Below are 20,956 nucleotides of genomic sequence, written 5' to 3' on the forward strand. Positions count from 1 at the left end.
GATTAGCCTTCCAAAATTAACAACAATTATTACATTATCAGACAAACGATATTTTCTTCTTCCAAATCGTCCGCAGCTGGTATAAGCTGTGCCATAGGGGTAAACATCCTCATCACTTGTGTATTGAGTTCTTCATTAGTTTATAAAAATGGATGAACAATTTATTTACTTCCAGGTTTGTACACTACTACTGAATGTATTCAACAACTTAATTGGACTTCAAGATTTCTCAACTGGGACTAACAATCGGCCATTACTACAAAAGGTTGACAGCAACAATGTCGATGATCTTATTGGACTGCAAAATTGAATTTTTAAATCATTGCAAGAGTCCTCCAAGCATGTCCATGGCTATGCAAAAGCTCAGGAAGTGGAACTGCTCCAAGTTTGGAAGGTCCTAATATGGGCAGCAGCAGCAGAACTCTTTTGTGCTGATAATAGAGAATTGAAATGGCAAATCAATCTCCAAAGTCTACTGTCTGTCGACATGACTTGTTTCGAGTTTTCTTGTGTTCTTCTCTGATCAGGAGTCAATCAACATAGCAGTTGCAGTTAGTTCACATGGGGTGGCTACTGGCTAGTGATGCTGCTGGTGACTGGAAGATATCACAACTTTGGTGTCCTAGTCCAGCTTAGTGTACTCGAGCAGCATATGAGGAGATCGATAAATTTTCACGAGGGTCCAATACAGTACCTCTTCCACCTTAAGCTCACCCTCCGCTCTTGCAGCATAAATATCCTCGCATATTGCTAGCAACCTAAATCAACAAATGTACTCAATTAATATGTATAATCACCTAATATCAAGTAATATACCAAATCTTTCAATCAACTGGCTGCCACTCGTATGAAGCGAATATTCCATTTAACTACAAAATTCTGCAATACAAGTATTTAGATAGGACTATATAAATCCGCGATGAAAAAATTAGACATCTAGCTCAACGTTTCTAATTAGCCATTTCAGTATATATTTAAGGAACTTTCTCTGTGTTAAAAGCGTCTATGCTGCCTCGATGTTACGATATTAATAGAAAATATAGATTTTCTCGCGGCCCTAATTCCTGTTGGAAAAAGGATGATATGAGATCAAACAGAATCTTAGGCAAGACACAAGTCTGAATTAAAATACACGTATGTAACGAGACAAGGCATAAAGTCTATACCTGTCGCAAGAAGGAAGGTTCTCAAATTGTATTCTCATTCTCAGGTCAGAACATTGCAGTCTAATGAACCTGCCAACTGCTAGCACAAATGTAATGTAAAGGCCCCAAATGCTGAACTTGCTTAATGTCTCACCAAGAATGCCCTCTGAAGAATGAATGGGCAAAACAAAAAACTTAGGATGGTTGCAGCAACATTCTATGAAGAAAGACATACGTAAGACAAAGCAAAAAGAAGAACACTCATTAAAAGCTTACGCGGAGTTTCTTCAGAGACAATTATGGCCATGGGTCCTGCTATGTTGCCACATCCAGTTACATATGATGCATTTATATCATGGAAAGACCACCACTCTGGATTGCCACGATTGAGAACAAGATCCCCACCAACTAGTTCTACCTGTGAACAAATTTTGTCAATTTTATGGGCATTTTATCTGCTCAATTAACATTGACACAAGCCCAACTGGCTGAAGTTGGGTGTTAGATACATTGTTATTGTAAAAGACATACCACATGTTCAAGAGACCGCACATCACCAGAACCAGTGACCCGGAAATATCTTGGATAGACATTATATATTGTGAAACTATTGGTGCTACCATTTAGAACTTTTATCACTTGTGAAGCTTTCGGAAGATCCTGATCTTGAACAACTAATTCATATTTCACCACTTCCTTTCCTTTGGGTCTATCCCTGGTAAATTGCCAAGAAAAAGTAATGCCCATGCTTCCCGTTAGAGATTTCATGTATCTGGCCTGGACAATAGGGGGAACAAGCCACATAGTGCTAGCATCAGCTTGGCAACAAATTAATTGAATGTCTTTCCCACTGTATGCTGTTAAATAACCCTGAGGATCCAGGTTTAGATTTGAATCACCAGCTTCTTCCCATGAGATCTTCTTGCACAAAGTTGTCTGAAATAATGTAAGCCTTCCACTGACAGTTTTTATATCAATTCGGACACTGGCATCCTTAATAGGATTCGCAATGTTCGTCGGATTACCACTGCTGTACATCTGATGTGGAAAGAACAAAACTTAGAATCCAGACAAAGCAGGTTGAAGTACGAAATATGACACAGAAGATGTCATCAACCAAGAAGAATAAGAGGGGAAGGAAAATTTCCAACAACTATTAGTGTCAAATAAATATCAGAATATGGTAGAGTTGAAGTAAAATATCAAATAAATAGATTATTCTCATAAAAAGATTAAAATGTGTATTTGTGTGCATCAATTTGATTAACACCATTATCCAGAGAAGGCAACCTTGCACTTTTATACCATAGAGAGAAGAGGAAAGGAGAAAGAATTTAAGATATAATTAAAGATCGTGAGAAGCTTGAACTTCTGATACCAATTCTAATTTTCCAAGCAAAATGTTCCTAAGTGCATAAACTTATAGTCCATTAGGTTTCAAGCCTGTCTTTCTTGAATTTTATCATCACATCACGCGAACAATGAGAAAACATTTCTTACGTGCATAAACTTATAGTCCATTAGGTTTCAATCAACTATTTGAAGTTACTTTATCACAAAAGCGTAATTAGAGAAGTTGCAGACTCTCTACGATTCAAAAATAAAATTTAGCTTATAAGAGGATATGTGAACCAAATCGCAAATCAAGTGATCAAGACCAAAACAATGCTGCTGCTGGGGAAATGAATGGCACATATGAATGATTAGGATATAAGTGTATATATACAAAGTTTCAAATAAGGAATAACGGAGGATAAATAAGTAGCATACAGTAGAATATGATATGCAAGTAGTAACAGCATGTAATCACGACGATATGCGAGTGTCGGATAAGCTTTTGGTTCTATAGCATTTGACAGGGTACCAGAGTCATTCTGATGTTGCACTTATGCTGTAACATATCCTGTTCAAGGATTCATGGAAAAAATGGAGAGAAGTGTAATGAACTAAAAAATGAAATTGGCAAATCAAGCTATTTTGGAACATGAGGGGTACAACATCTCCAGATCTACTGAGCAGAGAACAATTGACACCAATGCCAACAAGGCAACAACAAACCAAACGGGAGGATATCAATCCCATACTCCCAGCTAAGGAAGGTACTAAGCTTGAAATTACATATTTGAGTTAAACTTATTTGAACGTAGAGATAAGAGTTAAACTAGGGTAAATGATAAAATCAGTTACTTCATCTATTCACACATAGAATGCTGGTCTGAGGCAGTTAACTTTCATCCCTGCATGGGACACCTTGGATAAAAACTACTAGATTACATAACCTTTTGTCTTATCTCATTTTGTTTGCTGCTACTGAGATTGTTAGTTTCAAATTGATTTCAAAACTGCTGAAACAAGCTACAAGATTTTTGTAGTCTAAAGTGTGGCAAGATTTAACAAGCTTATATCACACAAGTCTCGTACACAAGGCTCCTGCAGTGGGTGAGATAGGAGAGAGACAGGAATCAGGATGTATGCGGACTTTACCCTCACATAATATGTGGAGAGGTTGTTTCTAAGAATTGAACACCCTTGCAACTTTACTACTGGGCCACATGGTCGCCTGTCAAATGAACTTCAAAACTGAGAAATACTTTTTTGAAGATTCTTACCAGCATAGGAGCCCATATAACACACATCAGTACGAAGAACAAGCATATCCCATTGCAGAATTTAGTCATTTTGGTCTGCTTGTGTCCTTGTTGGTGTCTAGCCCTATTCAGATCCACATCACATTTGACAAGAAACAAGCTTGCATGAATATCTTCCAACTAACAAAAAAAAGCTAATATCAGGTTAATTTGCATATGAGCCATATATTGAAACCATAAATTTGATTAATCAAATGAGTACAGGAGATGAAGTTGTAGATTTCTGCCCTTGCTGTAGTATTAATTTTTTTTCAAGAACACTGATTTCAAATCCTGTTTGTCCACCTTTACTAGTTGAGCATATAATTAAGACCATTCTAGGACTCGTTTTTATGCAATGGTTATATCGTTGTTTTGAAGAATTAAATATGAGACTTATCAGTTATCACCTGATAACTTTCAGCTACAAGCAGACCAAGATGTTTCCTAGGCTCAGTTTCTATCATAGAAAATGACTTAAAAAGTATAATACTTCAAAATTTTCTTCGACTAGGTGTGACCTAAAAAACTGGTGAAAAATCTCTTTCAGGGTAAGTGAAAACTCAAACTAGAAAATGCCAAAAGATTTACCTTTAACCAATCATACATGGTCAACGATGTAGTTGTACACGACCAGTCGAGTACACATCGCAGTTCATGAAGGAATGGTAGGGCTCGGTAAAGTCGAAAACCTAAATAATTGACTTGTGACACACTACTTGTCAAAAATTGCATATACAAAGTGCTTTCACGAGGAACCCCAAATCGGATTTGTACAGCCTGTAGAGCCAGAGATATTGCCTTCGTGAAATATATAGCACGGAGTGCTAATCTTCCAGCGTGTTTATGAGATGGATCCACATACCAAGCATACCTCATGATAGAATATGTGAAAAGGAGAAGATTGAAAAGATAGAAGATAACTTTTCCAGTTGCAAATGCACAGAGGTATATGATGCGATCAATTACTATCAAGAAAAAGATCATCTGCAAAAGTAAACCAATTCAATGAGCTCAGACATCATGGTCGATATAATCTTTTTATCGTACAACTTCAGATAAAAAGGCTTGCGATGAAGTATGTTCATATACCAAAATTTCTTTCAAACCCCATAACGGTGTGCATGATGCTGTAAATCACTTCAAAACCAACCTTTTTTGTGTATCATCAACATCTTAAGCAACTGATCACCTTCAAGAATAGCACTCAGCCAATAGTTTATTGACAGCCTATTGGGACATTTAACGGACGATGTGTTGCCCTATTGCATCATGAAAAAAATTATGCGACAAACCCACTTTGCGAAAGGTGCCTTTCAGAAATTTGAAATTCTCATGAGTAAAAGTTGTGAAGATATTTAATGGAAATACTTCACGAAATTCTTAACCTAATGTATGTCAACAGTTTTATGAAGGTTCCCATATTTATAAAGCACCTACTTAAGATTTACACGTCTAATTGTTCAAATTTTGAGTAAAACCATGTGCTTCTACCCATCAGCATATGATGTAGACCAAATACTTACAGTCACATTCTTAACAACACATAAAATAAAGTGAGAAAAGCTTTACCATTAAGATAAAAACAAACTCCTTCGGGAATTGGTCTTCAAGCTGATAGACTTCAAGGAACTCACTATTGTTTTTTATGACTGATTGGTAGAAAATGGCCACCAAGAAGAAAACAGCCAAATCAGCACAAAATACGTACGCATACAGATCTACTTCCCTTTTGCCTCCCCCAATTACAGAAAGTATCAGGTATGGGAATCCTATTTCCTTAAAGATACCAGTATGATGAGCTTCTAGAATCTCATTGGCTACATCAGATGCTGGAGTTAGTGATTTGTACCATTCTTCATGAGTACATTCTAATGGAGGAGATGCATATAATACCTCAAAAACAGCAAGACCTATACTATCATTTTCGGGACTCCTTTCAATGCTTTGAATACGAACCCTACTCGCTAAGTGCAAATGATTTCGACTCTTTGCATGCCATCTTCTATCATGAACAACATCAAGTGATTTGTTTATTCCTGATTCAATTCTCTCTGGCTGAATACCATCCTCAGGCCACAAATTTACTTCCATAGACAGCTGCAAAAAGTAAGGGGGAGTTTCTGCTCCTTTTGTCAAAGATTTCCAATACCTGCAGAGGCTTCTAAAGAGCCGCCTGATCACATTTCGAGAAGTTGATAATAGCAAGGTCACTATTCTTGTCATGAACCCATTACTAGTTACAGCCTCTTCCTGACATTGATTTCTTCTCTTGTGAATGCCAACACATTTAGCCATTGCCCATTCACCATCTCTTGCAGTTATGGTGGTTTGCAGGAGTGTAAATATATACACTAGAAAAAGTGGTAAGTTCCTTATTACAAACGACGACATGATCCTACGTGCAGGAAATCCTAATTCCTGAAGCAAACTCACATCAAAGGTCAATCCACAGTGTTGGATAATGATTTGACACAAATACTGAAATAAAATACAAATCTCTGTGTAGATTAGCATGACGACCCAGAACAAGTTACTTGGACCAGTATTCACACAGAGAGCATATAAAAAGAGAGCTGCAGGGTAAACCATGGAAAGCAAAGTGAAGTTCCACAAGAATATCAGGATGAAGGAACAGTAACACACAAAATCATTGTTTGATCGAATTTGGGCCCATATATAACAGAAGATCATACGAATCTGCAGACATGCAGCACTGGGCACGGCATGCTCACCAACAGATTGCACAGAAAGCATGTGGGCCATACATTCGCAATCTGTTTCCTGACTCCCTATGGCATCATTCATCCCATCGTCAGATGAATGATCAGTTGAGAAACTCACGAAGGAATCTGTTTCTTCATTTTCTATGTTCAAGAAACTCACAAGATTCGAAACAGCCCTATTACCGAAAGATTGTACTTGAGAAACTCCATCACCTATCAGATGTACTGCTGAAACTAATGGGTTTACCTTAGCTTTGATTTTTGCCTGATCGCCACTATTTGAATGCCAAGTCACTTCATTGACACCTTTCATATTTAATTCAGTGATCTCAGTGAAAGAATCCATTGAATGATTTCTGAAGTTTGCAGCTGGTAGACTTCCACTTCTTTCACCTCTTGGAGACCCATAAAAATCAAATGAAACTAAAGAATCATATACTGGATCTGGCTTGAAAAAAACTTCCTCTTTGTCTAGAATGCTATTGACTGTGCATGTGTTCAAGGGAGAATTGTTTCCATTCTCAGTGCCTTCACTTTGAGGAGAAGTGCTAGCACAAGTTCCAGCAGCATTCATCTTGGTAAGTTGAATTTGAAGATTAAGCATCTCCGATTTGATCTTCTCGACTTGTAAGTTACGGAGACGCTTCTGCTCTTCAAAGCAACGAACACGTTGCAACTGTGCAGTCTTCCAGGCAGCCTTCTTCTCCTGCTCATGCAATATGGCACCAATTTGCTCTGCTTCAAGATATTTGGAAACATAATCAAATTCCCGGGATGCAAACATGTAAGATTGTAGTGATACAAGCATAAATATGACAATCTCGACTAGTGCAGATCTTGAAGTGATCCGGAACCCATAATCATATTTATGAAATCCAATCACTTCACTAACATAATCTCCCATCTCACAGTTTCCCACACAAGGTTCCCCCACAAAAGGGGATTGATAGGCAAGGGAAAAGACGATTAAAGCGAAGTTGTACATCCGCAAGAACTTGAAGATTATATTCTTTTTCTTTAAAATTTCACGCCGCATGCGGAAGAAAATTAGAGCAAACCCAAGATAGCCCAGGTGAAGAACATCATATTCAAGAGTTCCCGTAATTAAAACCAAAGAAAGAACGAGATCTAGCAAGTGACAATAACTGTAGAGCCTAAAATAGTCGAGAGATGTCCACAACCCTTGCATTTCAAAGGACAGATCACTCAATCCAGATGCATTCGTAAACTGAGACATCAGATGTTGATACAACTGTGACCCAGTGAGATTGTATTGGTCAGCATGGAATTTGAAACAAGCAAGCATGAAAACTACGTAGTGGCTGATAAGCATCCGAGGATCATCAACTGCAAGTCCTGAAGAAAAATAACAAGGTTTCTTAAGTCAACATATGGTGGGGAGGTTCAAATAAGAAATTTCTGAAGTCAACATACAGTGAGAGATGGTTCATTCAGCTTTGAAAATTAACGATCTTTTCAAAATCCTGATGGAACTGAAAATATCTAGTCAACAATCATGGTATCTTAGTACATTAAAGTTTTAAATGTTCTTGCTTTAAATCTCACAAAGTGATGAGCACTGAAAAAAGGGACATACAAGACCAACTTTAGAAGAAAATATCAGTGTCGTCTTAAGAGGTTTTCTAAGTACCAAGAGGTAGCATTATGATGACTTAGATGGGACCATAACTTGTCCATAAGAGGTCAAAAACGAACCCCAAAAAAAATACCTTTCGATGGGTGAGGAGTTCCCATCAGTTCTTACAAATTTATCACTGACCATTTTATTTACAAACTAAAGAGTCATCTTTACAATGTGAAACAAGAACTAGTGAGTTAAAACCATTCAACTGCAGAGAACCTCTAAGTTCACTATATATAAAGAAGGAAAAGGCAGCATTCCCATAGAAAAAGAAATTTAAATATTTGTTTGCGTACCTAACCAGCATTTTTTGCAGTACTCGAAGTGAAGATTAGAGATTCTCCAACAGTCATTACACCGTGCACCAGTTGGAATATGCAGCTTCCAGAGCGTCAGATTTAACCAGAGGCCCAAGTACTCAAGGGTGACAACGGAACCAAACACAAAGATAAATATGACCCAAAGTTTTGATATGACATGCCTTGGCAAAATAATACATGCTGCCAGTGATGTAACATAGAGTAAAGAGATGGCATTGAGCACAGAGAAGCTGGCTAGAAGTAAAGCTATCATATTGATTTCAAGGCCAAAAACGTTGAACATATTCTCTTTCCAAAACTTGATAAGTAACTTTAAAGTACTCTTCTGCAAGAGAAGCCTTTCTTTTCTCAAGAGAATAATCCGCTTTCGGGTCCACTTATGGTTCTCTTTGAAACTTTCTCTGGCATATCCATTTGAACATTTACAGTTGTTACTGCCTTCAGAGTCTCTTCTCCCAGAAAACATAGGATCTAAACTTCCAGATGTACAAGCATTAAAAGATGGCCAAGAATGTGTTGCTGTTTTTAGTTTTTCTATCAGTGGCCTGGAAACCGTTGATTCACTTTCTTTTTCGTAATCTGTACAATCATCAGAGGGTTTCTCTCCAGTGCCAAACAAAGCATAAGGTCTTGCTGACTTTCCTCCACTTCGAACATCACAGGGCATCTTTCCCAACCAATGGAATGCATTATATTGAAGTAAACATGCAACAACGACCAAAACTTTTCCTCTCATGCCTGATTCTAAACCAAAGAAACCAGGATTATAGAGTCGTAAGCCCAGAAAAAGGAACAAACTAGAATTCTCCTGACCAGGGAACATACCATCCCGATCACCACACAGCTGGAAAAGATATTCAACCATCACAAGAAATCCTGAATAAACCAGAAGTACTTTTGCAGGAACTCTTGAAGATCTTGATACACCAGAACATATCACCAAGCCTATAATATAAATGAAACCAAAAGCACTGATGGAGGATAGAGATGCATAGAACAAGGAAATGTTCAGAATCTTCTCACTATGCTGATACAAAAGATGTTTTGCGGAAATAAAAACACCCGCCTCTTGTTCGTCATTATCATTTGGCCTTAGATATTTGCTCTGTCTCCTTTCATAGCTATAGAGTTGAATTACAATTAGTACAGCTAAGGGTTCCCAAACATTTTCAAATATAGAAGCTTCAAAGTTATAGCCAAAGACAGAAGAAAGATCAACACCACTGGACAGCCATACCCGCAAACTTGAGAAGACACTCATGCTATAAATCAAAATAAATACAGCAAGTGCATATATTTTTAGAGGAAACCAGAAGCACTTCATTGACTTTTCCATGAGTTGTCTTCCAATAATCCATAATAAAAGGAAGAATAGGTAACCAAATGAGGTGTAATTAGGGCTTACTAGGTACACTGTGAGAAGAATTGTCACGAAAGCAATTGAGGTTCCACACGCTCGATAAACTAAACGAAACTTATTCCCCACCGTGCTCAAATATAAGGCTACCCTTTGTTCTGAAGATCAAAGTAACGCAAAGTCAAATCCTTAAATAATATAAGTAACTATAAGAACATAAAGTAGAATCATATAGTTTCATAATTGACTACATATGGTTCAATGTCATGATTCTTAAAATAAAGATCTGGGCGGGAAATATTTTGTCTCGTCACTCTTTTAAATGTAAGAATATCTTGCAGGACTTTTACCTCAAGAATTCTAAATGCGGTTTTCTGGAAACAGCCTAGAGGTAGAGTTGCAACCTAGAGGTCATAGGTTCAATTCCTGGAATCAGACTCTCCACATATTATGTAGGGTTAAGGTCTAAGTACATCATGTTCGTCCCTGACCCCACCCACTATAGAAGCCTTGTGCATGGGAATTGTTTACCTTTCACCATTCTTTTCCTCTTGCTTTTTGGTATGAGAATCCACTAACAACTGTGATGTTGACCATAATGATGAAGAGAACATCAAATCTAATAAAGTGGCCAACAAGAACAATGACAATGATGTAATGATATCCTTATCCCTTCCCAAGTACATGGTAACGAATGCATCCTTCTCAATTATGTACTCTAGAAAAAAGGGATTCTTCAATTCTAAGTTTTCATATATTTTTTTAGCACCATGATTTCATATTTGTGTTGTTTGCGAATGTTCTTCCATGCTCTAACGGTGATATCCATGATTAAAACCAGAAAATACTATCTAAAAGCATTCAAAAATGTAGAATCTCCTCATCGTCTTCCAAAATGAGAGAGATGGATGGTTTAATCCAAAACCAGGATAAGCGCAGCACACCAAAGCCATTTAGTTTCATCTTATGAATGATGTTCAATCAATGCAGACATCGCTTAAAGTTACAAACTTCACTTAAAGTTGCAAGTTATCCTAAAACAATGCAGTTTAAAACAGTTTTAAGATAAAATTTGCATGTTCTAGTATAGGTACAGCGCAATGAAATGCAGTTTAGTATTTCCCGTGGATGAGTTATACCAGGAGAAGAGTTGCTCAGCTGCCTTTTGCTACTTTTAGAGATATAAAGTGATAATACGACCGATTTAATCAAACCAGCTCTGAAGATGCTAAATCCAATTGGAGGGCATGGAAAATGCTGCACGATTGCTGAAAATGAGGACACCATTTCAAAGCCATTATTATGAATGGCACAGAAGCATGCAAGCACAGCTATCCTCAAGAAATCGCCACTACTAGCATGATTAAGAAAACCTACAGCAATTCACCAGAAGTAAAAGCAATATTAAGAAACAAACAGATGCAACATTTAAATGTAATGAAACTATAAAAGTTTGCTAAATCTTCAGACAGAATAAGATAAAAGTATTGAGACGCAAATGCTTACCCAACTGAGATAAAACTTCCAAGAAAAAGGAGCCTCCCTGCTCCAGTGCTTTGGAGATTAGATCTAGCCGAAGAATATACAATATCGCAAAATGCACCTCACATAGAAGAATCAAGGAATGTCGTATTCTCCTGCTAACGGTATGGCTTAACAGATACATCATAAAGAAAACCACTGAGGTACATACAATGCACAAAAAGCAAGGTTAGTACTCTCCAGATAGGAATAGGTAATGTACTCAATTCACTAGTTGGTAAAAAGTGGTCAAACCTATTCAATGCCTAAGAAAAAAAAATTTAAGCAGAGATTCTATGTAAGTCAATCAAAACTTGCTTAATGGAAAGGGAAAAGGGACAAATTTAGATATGAAGAGAATACTTTAACTTACTGTATACAGCATGAATAAACCCAGGTTTCAGAGCATTAAAAAATATCAGCAGCAGCACTAGAGCACGAGAGCTTTTGCACAGTCCCCATGCAATTGTGGCCACAATCGTTACTTTGGTATCTTCACTCCCTAAAATACACAGAAAATATTGAATTTAGGATGCTACATCCATGGGACTATAGTCTATAGATACGAGAAGGGAACAAAAACCTTTCTAGATTTACATTTAATAGGGAAACAATTAGTCTATGTAAGTGCAGTAATTTTCCGCAGTTACAACTTGATGCTTGGTGCAACGCTCTCAAAACTTGAGAGTCAAATCACAAGTGTGAAAGGATCCATCCAGATATATTAAACACAGAAAGAAAAGTTAAAAATTCGATAGTATACACATATTAGTTAGACTATCACTCACTCACCTTCGACAGTTCCATCATCATTTGGTGATTCTCCATCTCCATCAGATAAGTAGAGGAAAATAGAGTTGTTCACAAGATTGCCCAAAGCAACAAGGACACCGAGACAATACTGTGCAAGTAGATAAAATCCTGGAATTGGGTAATGCCATAAACCAACAGTTTCCCAGACTTTCATATCCTTCAGACATGTTTCAAAAGTTTTTACAATGAGAATTCTATAATAATTATCAAAAGGAGCCCTGAAGCCCAAACAGAGTGTACCTTCTGCAGTGTGTTATTTATGACACCAAATTCCACATTGAAGACATAGGTGCTAGCAGCCCACAAGAGAATGAAAACAAGAAGCAAGCCGTTTAACCGGTGCAAGTGAAAGAAAGAAGGGAAGGAGTATAAAATGTAGCCAACATATGCCAGCAGTCCAAAAGCGCATAGACTTGCAAAATGAAAACTCCAAAAGGAAAGGGCGAGCAAGGAAATCTGTTCCAATCACCACTGAACGCCAATAAGTTCAGAGAACATATAATCAATAATAAGCAGGTGGATGCAACAAAGTAAGGGCAAGAAAAGTATATTGGCAATTATATAAGAACAAGAAAAGAATAGGCATATTAGTTAATGTTGTGTAGAAACAATTATATTTACGTTCTAGAAAGCAGACATCAATTAGAAGACTAGTGTTAGAATATGGTATGAATGTGTGAAATGCCCCAAACCAACAAGTTAACTTATTGGGTTGAATGACAAACTAACAAATCTTAGCATGGTATCGGAGCAGGAGGTCTTGGGTTCAAACCTTAGCTTTCGCAATTTAAACTCTCATTTATTGTTGTCCCAAGTGTGGGCCTTTGTGAGACTGCCCTAGTGTTGGGCCTCGTTTGTTGTGCACATGTTGGGCCATCAGAGTTGTCTCCCTCACACATGAAGGGGAGTGTTAGAATATGGTATGAATGATGTGATAGTGTGATACGCCCCAAATTGGGTTGAATAACAAAGTAACAAATCTTAACAACAAGAAAACATATGTTGACTGGGTTTCAAGTTTATTTGCCTTAGAAGTTGGTGCAGTTTAAAGAACAATGCAGAGGAAAAACATGCTCACATCAACATTTCAAACAGTATAACAGACCATCAACTTCATTCATTTCCATATTATTTTTTAATAAGCAGGAAGGAAGTATTTTCTTTTGTTTTGACGTGGGGGATTCCAAATAATAATTAATGAGGCACCCTTACCGGAAAACCATAAGTAAAAAAGTTGATACTAAAAGTTCGCAAGATGGATCTCCTCAACAAAACATTGGAATGCCTTACACCAGATCTGAAGGAAAATAAAAACGAATAATAAGGTAAGAATGCAGCAAAGCACGATATGGAATCTAAAGGTCTTCCTTCTATGGGCATAAGTTTATAGTAAGGGAAAACGTAGCTAATATCTTTAACAATTTGCTCATGTTAGGCTCATTTAGGGCAGGATAGGGATGATGACCCCCTACTGACATCTTGCAAACCAAATAATACCAAGATCCTTTATGATAGCCCACCAGAAAAGCATTTTAAAATAAGAAAAGGGGATGAGGAATGAACTGCATGTTAAATTAAACAGACTTTTTCCCATAAGTGATATGGCACAGCAATCAAAGTAAATGTTTTATGTAAATATAAACTGAAAATCATGAGGGAATTTCAGAAAAGAAATGAAGATCACAAACATGAATTCACATAAATTAATACCTTAATTCACGAATAAAAAATGAATGCTTTAAGGGAAGAAGTTGCTGAGTCAAATTGCTCTCTCTTGTGGACATGATAAACTCCATTTCTGTAAGATCACATCTAATCCAAGATAACTGTAAATGAAAAGTATAACAGTCAAAGTACTTGAACAGATAACAAAAAAAGATAATTCACAAGTCGAACTATCCCCATGGCCCATACAATATAGCTGTAAATGAAATGCAGGCCAGGTGTTAAGCTAGCTTTACAAGATCTAAACCTCTTAGTCTATAATATATATACACACACACACACACACACACACATATGCATGGGCTTTGCAGTATTCACTCAGTGTTATAACTTTGATGAGGTAAACTAGCACGCACACAAGACTAGTTTGTCCCCAACAACCAAAATTGAATGACTAGCGAAACGAACAACAATGTTCAATATATCTTTAGTACCCAGGACCATGAAAATTAAAAGCGACATTAAAGAATAATTAGCAATAATGGTTAGGATATAGCCTTCTTTTGTGAATTGTATTATGAGGTACTTTACTAAAGGATATATGCCCACATAAATCATATAAATTGATGCTGCAAACTTTTCAGTGGCACCTCAATAATCTTCCAAAAACATTTCTATAAATCATACAAAAAATAAGAAAATGACCACCAAAACTTGGTTTAAGAATGTGACGTGGCAGGTTAGCTACCTTCACAAGACAATCAAATGCCTAGTCAAGTGAGGCAGAGCAAAATTATGGAAAGACCAGTGTTGCATGGGTCAGTACGAACAAGCTATTAATAGTTAGTCAAAAGGTAAGATTAGTATACAAATAATCAAACTAATATTGTACTTCTTTGTTGAAACCAAAAGGGAACTAAAACTCAACATAAAATACTAACAAAGAACTGCTGTTTCATTTATATCAAATTGTGTTCTGCAACTCGCATGATTCATCTCTAATCTCCATACACAGCCCAAGAACACTTATTAACTCACAATCTTTCCACGTGAGATATCAAACAGAACTCAATGCACTCATACTACCTCAGATAACTCACTGATATTTCCTATCTGATGAAGAATTTAAACAAATTTAAATGACAGCTGTCTAGATCTTGCATGATTTTGTTTGATAAATGTTGAGCAAATAATTCTAAATCAATTCATCCCAGTTATAAAGAACGCATCATTAAGTTTTGTTTTGTACAAGCCATAATTATCGAGGACAATACCCAAAAAATGCCAGTCACACACATTGCTAAAATGGTCATGTTGACTGGCGAGTCTAAGAGTCATCATCAATCTTCTTCAAAATCGTGTGTAAATGATACTCCTTCAGCTTCAACTAAGAAGGATATAATAGGAAATCTTGCATTTCTTGAAAAACCATAAACATGTAGCCTTCAATTAACAATTTCTTTTTATTCTATGTTTGCCTGTTGCTATTCAATGTTTCTTTTTATTCAATGTTTCCTCTTAACTTAAATAATTTCCCCACAAGAGTGACAATTAATGACCTCTCCTCTACTCTAGAAGTTTGGGTTATTCTAATTTATGGTCATGAAACCATGAAAATTTTTGTCCTTTTTCCACCTAAATATATAACCATGTTGTTTCGATTGACATGTGGTATGAACATTGTGTTGCCATGGTTTTCCAAGGAGTGCATGACATGCATCCATTTCCACAGAATCACAGACCATGCTGTCTTTACATGATTTTCCAACTGAAAAGGGTGACACTTATTTCAATTACCTTGACGGGTAGTCTCGATTTAACTAATATGATAAAGAGAAGCATATACTTCTGCGGGTAACTAAAATGTTTGTCCACTGTTTTATTTAAATATTCCCATTCATTTCATCATCACTCATCGAATTGTGGACTTTCTGCTTCATACTTGACACGCACTCACCTTCCTGATCTGTATAATTTTGATAGAATACTCCTGATGCTCTTGTATGATTTTGATTTAAATAAAACTTGTTCATATTAAGAGGCAAAAATTGTTCCAGCCGATGCCACATTCTTAGAGGCCATTTCCTTGTCACCAGCAAGTACTCAATAATTGATACTTCCAAACAGCACTCTGTCATTGAGTCATGATGATTATCTTTACCTACTTCTCTTCCAGTACCTTCATTAACTAAAGAACTTCCACGTGTCATACATTGGTCAGGGAAGAACTTTGTCCAGATTCTACAAAAGCTCTTAACATTCGCTATAGCTCATAAACATCTAGGTTAGCCTATTCTATCCAACACCTCTCCTATGTGCTGCAAAACTTATTTTCTCCCATAATCTTTGTTAGTTGATTGCCTATGATGATTTTGAAGACAATCAATAAATTGTAGGAAGCATATCTTATATTGCCATTGATCCGAAAAAAGCGTTCACATGCTTTGCAATACCTTGCATTTGCTATCAATTTAATCTTCCTGTCACGTTAACTTTTCAAAAGGCAAGAACTAGATAATATTAGTTTATTTCTATACATAAACTTGGTCGACTTTGTACCAGATAAAAGACCTAAAGTTAGAAACAACAACAGAAAAATGAATAAAATTCTTACCATGATATAGAAGAATAGCAGTGAAAGACCAGAACATATTTCTGACCACTCTGACTGAACAGAAACTTTATAAAGCCCAGCGAATTCAGCCACCCAGAGGGAAAGCCCAGAAAATTCAACAGGGAGTTGATATACATACAGTAGGGCTATGTGTACACCTGCATATGGTAAAAGATACCTCCACCACCTGCAAAACATCTTCTCATTGCTACATATCAATTAACAAAACAAACATTAGTTAATTGTGTATGAGATAAAAAAAAATGCTTACCGAAAAAGGCCGAGAAAGTTGCTCGTCAAAGACCAATCAACAAGCCCAATTCCGCTACAAATGAAAAAAGGAAATGAAGCCCAAGATGGGTGACTGATACCCACAACGAGCTGTACAGGGGGCAATAATAAGCAGCACAGAACCCTAAGACGAGAACCTTCCATGTCATGAAACAAATATCTCAAAGTCAATAATCAAGGGAACATCAATTTTACAGAGAATATGGTTTCAACAATTTTGAAATGAACAGAGGTCTATAAGAATTGCTTCGACAAACAATAGCGTCACAACTGAACAGAAAGAGGACTGGTTAGCATCAGGAGTGTACTTATTCAATTTCCCCACAACTGAACAGAAAGGCAGAATGAGCAAATTGTATGAATACATAATCCAAAAATATTGAATATAAAGAAGCAACACATTAAAACTAAGGGAAGAAAAATGATGGCATACAGTGTACAATGACGAACCTATAAGTACAAGAGAAGAATATAGATGCCCTGTAAACGAATCTGTTTGTGAATTCAGCTCAAATCTGTTCTTGTAGATTCCAGCCCATGAGACAAAAGCAGCTACTACTTGTACAACCAAGAAATAAACCTCAGACGAAGACTTCCAAGATGTAACTCTGCAATACCAGCTCATGTCATTGTGAAAAGTTTTTACTTAAAGAAGCAGATGTGTATTTTCACAACTTGAAAAAATAGATCTGTAATTATCAAGGTAATGATCAAAAAAAGCCCTCACGATTTAAAGTTTACCTCAAGAAACCAATTAGCTTCACCCAGTGGGCATCAGCAAAGCTCCATTGGGCCCCCTCAATAGCACACAGAATATGAAATATGGCATGCGAAAGAACAGCCAACAAGGAAAAGATAAGAATATGCCATGAAACCAGAGATCCCCTCCAAAATTGAAAACCTGTTAATGCGTACAGCATAAGAAAAGGTGAATTATGTATGAAGAAAAAGAAGCTAAATCTACTAACTTCTGTTCCATCTTCTGGTGAACCTAAGCCTCACAAGTCCACCAGGAGTTGATCCTAACATGTAGTGTAACTACATAGTTCTACAGCAGTAAAGTAAAGGAGTAGGGAGCAGATTCGAAAATGTGGGCATGCTTAAATGCAACATCATGTACACTACATGATACAAAATACCAAAGTTACATATAAGATGCTAACTTTGAATATTTAACATGTTAACTTTCACAAATATAAAACTTATTTACTTTACCTTTTTCTCACAAACGTATGCTTCAACACTCACTAAAACTTATTTACTTTACCTGTTTCTCACAAACATATGATTCAACACTCACCATAAAGAGCATACAGAGATAACTCTTGTGTCAATCTTGCAAACGATAAAATCAATCACGAGGCTTATTAGCTTTTATTCTTCTTTTTGCAAGATGTGGAAAAAATAGAGTAACAACTATTAGGCGGTACCAGGTCCTCTTGCTGGGCTTGTGACTTTCCAGTAAAACTAAATAGAAAATACAGCCATAATGGTCAAAAACATTCCTAGAAATAAATTGATTCTGTAAAAAATAATCTGCAAATATTTGCCAAGCATCTACGTATAATCCTCTTCATAAAAATATATGAAAGAAGTAAAAACATTGAAATAAGCTCATGTCACGTTGAAAGGCATAAATATTACAATATACAAATTTAAGGAAAAAAAATTCTACTATAAGCAGCTTACCAATTTTCGGAGCACTATACTGAATGAAAAGAAAGGCTAACAAATCAGCCAAAGATATCAAGCTCCACTTGAGCAATGCAGCTGCATTTACCATTTGGAAAAGAATTTAACGAGTTCCTTAATGTTATTCATTTAAAAAAAAGAAGCATTTTATATGCAATAACTACGTTTGCATATGTAAATTCACAGATGAGCCAAGAACTATTTTGCAGGCGTTTCAACTAGCATATTCACATTTTTAGCGGAAAAAAAAAAACAAAAAACTAGCATGTTTTACATATCACTGATAACATCAATATTATGAGTCCATTTCTACCCTTTTTGATAGAACATCAATTGGAGTCCCTATTACTTGGAGATATTTTATGGCGAGGTAGGTAGAATCACCTTCCAAGGAATGGACAGAACATCTTTTTGAGTGTTAACTCAATTACTTGCATTATCGGAGACTTCAAAAAGAGGTCTCCATTACATCTTTAAAAAGAGTCAAAGTTTCGGGTAACATGTCAAGAAGTCACCATATGGTTTACTTAACTACAACATTTAAGTAGGACTAGTATGACCATTTGAGCCTATGGAGTGATTGTAGCACTAGACGTACAAGAAATCAAAAAGTAGCGGAGGAAGTCAAGGATGGCATGTCTGTGGTGTGTAGGAAGCTGGCTGCATTTGCTAGCCTTAGTGCAGGGATTAAGTTACTTATTGCACCATAGGTGTACATATGCCCTGCCCTCTGCAGACCCTGCTTTCACCTAGTCCCAAAAATATTCTTCTATGTTCCCCAATCTCCCCAAAATATGATGCGCTAAACACGTGAATAGTCGCATACAAATATGCAATGCAAGCAGCTGAAAAACTTCGAATGATCTCATGTAACTCTCTCTTAAATATGTAAATACAGTAAAGCAACAAAGTGAGGCAGCTAAAACAATAATGACGATGATGGTGGTGATGCAAACCTGTTAACAGCAGTATTGGCAGTAAAACGCCATTGAGAAGCCTTCCCATTATGAGTTTAACGAAATGTCTCTTTAATCTGAAAAATCTTCTCCACCAACACCATAGACTCGTAATCTTTGGTCACAATTAAGGATACACATTTGATGAAGAACCTAATTAGACAGGAAAAAAAAGCTTACCGGATCCTTCACAGTATTAATTCAAATAAACAAAACCCATTTTCAAAGAACAAAGAATTCGTTCTCTACTGCCCAATAAGGGACAAAATCGAAAATTTCCTGGGTGAATAAGGCCGTAATTGACAGGGGATGAGGAATTTGAAATGGGTTGCTTTTGATAGAGAGAAGAGAAGAAGAATGAGACTCAGGAAAGGGTGTTCAAGATTTCAGATTCAGTCATCCGGATTTTTCGTTTTCAAAGGCAGATGGAACAGTGGCATTGGCAACAAATGCCGTTGTTTTCTGCTGTGCTCCATTAGAGCAAATCTTAACCGTGGTTTGGAGTCTCGTGGGCATTTGGAGAGACTAATATGAAGATTGCTTGGAGGACCAACCAAATCAATGGGATAGGGGGCTGAAATTGTTTTCCTGAAATTATTTAAATCTCAGTCATCTATTTCATCAACTTCTTAAATCGAGAGAATCAGAGAACCCTTTCTCTTCTTGAGCAGCAGAGCGACGTCGACGGCTCTGGCTCTTACCGGCCAGACGACGACCCTCAGGGAGCATATCCTTGTGTTTGTTCTACACTGTTCTCCGGTTTTTGGAGCAAATTCCAGTTATAGACTTCCTCAGGGAGCATAGCTATAGCCTTGATTTGAACAATTTCAGAAAATTTATGCAAAAAGTAGATAATTCTTTGAAAGAACTGAAAGTCAAAGAGATTCATCATGCTCGATCACGCATTTAAAATTTCAGGTTTGTGTCACTCTACTCTGCTGGTGGAGAAGCAATTTGGGAGGAAAGAGGAAAGGGTGAACCCTAGTCTGGAGAGAGAAAAGAGGACTCCTTTAACCCGCCGTTCTAACATTACAGTTTTTATTGCTTTTGAAAAAAAAAGGAACGTTGCAGACTTGCAGTAGTCCTAATCTTACAGGGAAAGTTTTATTGCTTTTGAAAAATCAAAGGAAGGACGTTGCAGTAGTCCTAATCTTCCCAATCCTAAAACCCTAATTTCCTTTTTTTCTTCTTGAGGCGGTCCTAAATCCTAATATATGGAATGGGCATCATTCACATCTTTTCTTGAATCTTGGCATTTCATCGAGTAGGGACCAAGATCTCCGGAACCATCGTATGTATCTATTAGTCTAGTTGGTAGCAACCTAAGGATTCATAGCTCTTCAAAGTTAGGTTAATCCGTCTATCCCCATTCCCGGGTAAGGGTTTCCTTTCTTCCTCGCGTTTTAAGGGTCCCTGCCCTCGCATATTTGAAAGGAAATCAGTAACCCAGTCACCGCTATTCGAGTGACCGTGGAGCAAAAAACAGTATGACAGACTGACAGTATACGAAAGGATTGCAATGGATCCAAAGCCCCAAATCTTTCGACTTTATATATGAGTATTGCATTGATATGGACTAGACGGTGG

The 20,956-nt window shown here is 36.9% G+C and overlaps 1 protein-coding gene across 7 annotated transcripts; it reads right to left on the reverse strand.

Moving 5' to 3' along the window:
- Positions 1–139: 139 nt before the first annotated feature.
- Positions 140–20,889, reverse strand: LOC120000936 (piezo-type mechanosensitive ion channel homolog). Of its 7 annotated transcripts, none has more exons than XR_005468698.1 (22): positions 19,370–20,886; positions 18,411–18,491; positions 17,463–17,622; positions 17,172–17,329; positions 16,702–16,858; positions 16,431–16,617; positions 13,862–13,977; positions 13,364–13,448; positions 12,392–12,607; positions 12,131–12,308; positions 11,712–11,840; positions 11,324–11,497; positions 10,957–11,190; positions 8,437–9,975; positions 5,345–7,854; positions 4,364–4,759; positions 3,755–3,913; positions 1,677–2,183; positions 1,422–1,563; positions 1,167–1,311; positions 572–758; positions 140–536 (listed from the first exon to the last, which is right to left on the reverse strand). XR_005468698.1 is itself a non-coding variant. In XM_038849104.1 (22 exons), the coding sequence occupies exons 1-22, from the start codon at positions 19,416–19,418 to the stop codon at positions 623–625; spliced, it is 7,377 nt and encodes a 2,458-aa protein (XP_038705032.1). In that variant the 5' UTR covers positions 19,419–20,886; the 3' UTR covers positions 140–622. The 7 variants fall into 7 exon arrangements, 5 of the variants coding, with proteins under 5 accessions (XP_038705032.1, XP_038705031.1, XP_038705033.1 ...); XM_038849104.1 differs by having other exon boundaries at positions 140–758; positions 8,437–9,204; positions 9,286–9,975; XM_038849103.1 differs by having other exon boundaries at positions 140–758.
- Between the last annotated feature and the right edge of the window lie 67 nt (positions 20,890–20,956).

This window comes from Tripterygium wilfordii, chromosome 6 (genome assembly GCF_013401445.1).
Source record: "Tripterygium wilfordii isolate XIE 37 chromosome 6, ASM1340144v1, whole genome shotgun sequence".
Taxonomy (NCBI): domain Eukaryota; kingdom Viridiplantae; phylum Streptophyta; class Magnoliopsida; order Celastrales; family Celastraceae; genus Tripterygium; species Tripterygium wilfordii.

What these genes read in the sequence shown, in the direction of transcription:
- LOC120000936 (XM_038849103.1), bottom strand. Translation starts at nt 19,418, where the DNA reads ATGGGAAGGCTTCTCAATGGCGTTTTACTGCCAATACTGCTGTTAACA. An exon ending in CTGCAAAAAATGCTGGTTAG is followed by an intron (nt 7,855 to 8,436) that starts GTACGCAAACAA and finishes ATTTTTCTTCAG; the next exon opens with GACTTGCAGTTGATGATCCT. An exon ending in TGCGGTCTCTTGAACATGTG is followed by an intron (nt 1,564 to 1,676) that starts GTATGTCTTTTA and finishes ATTTGTTCACAG; the next exon opens with GTAGAACTAGTTGGTGGGGA.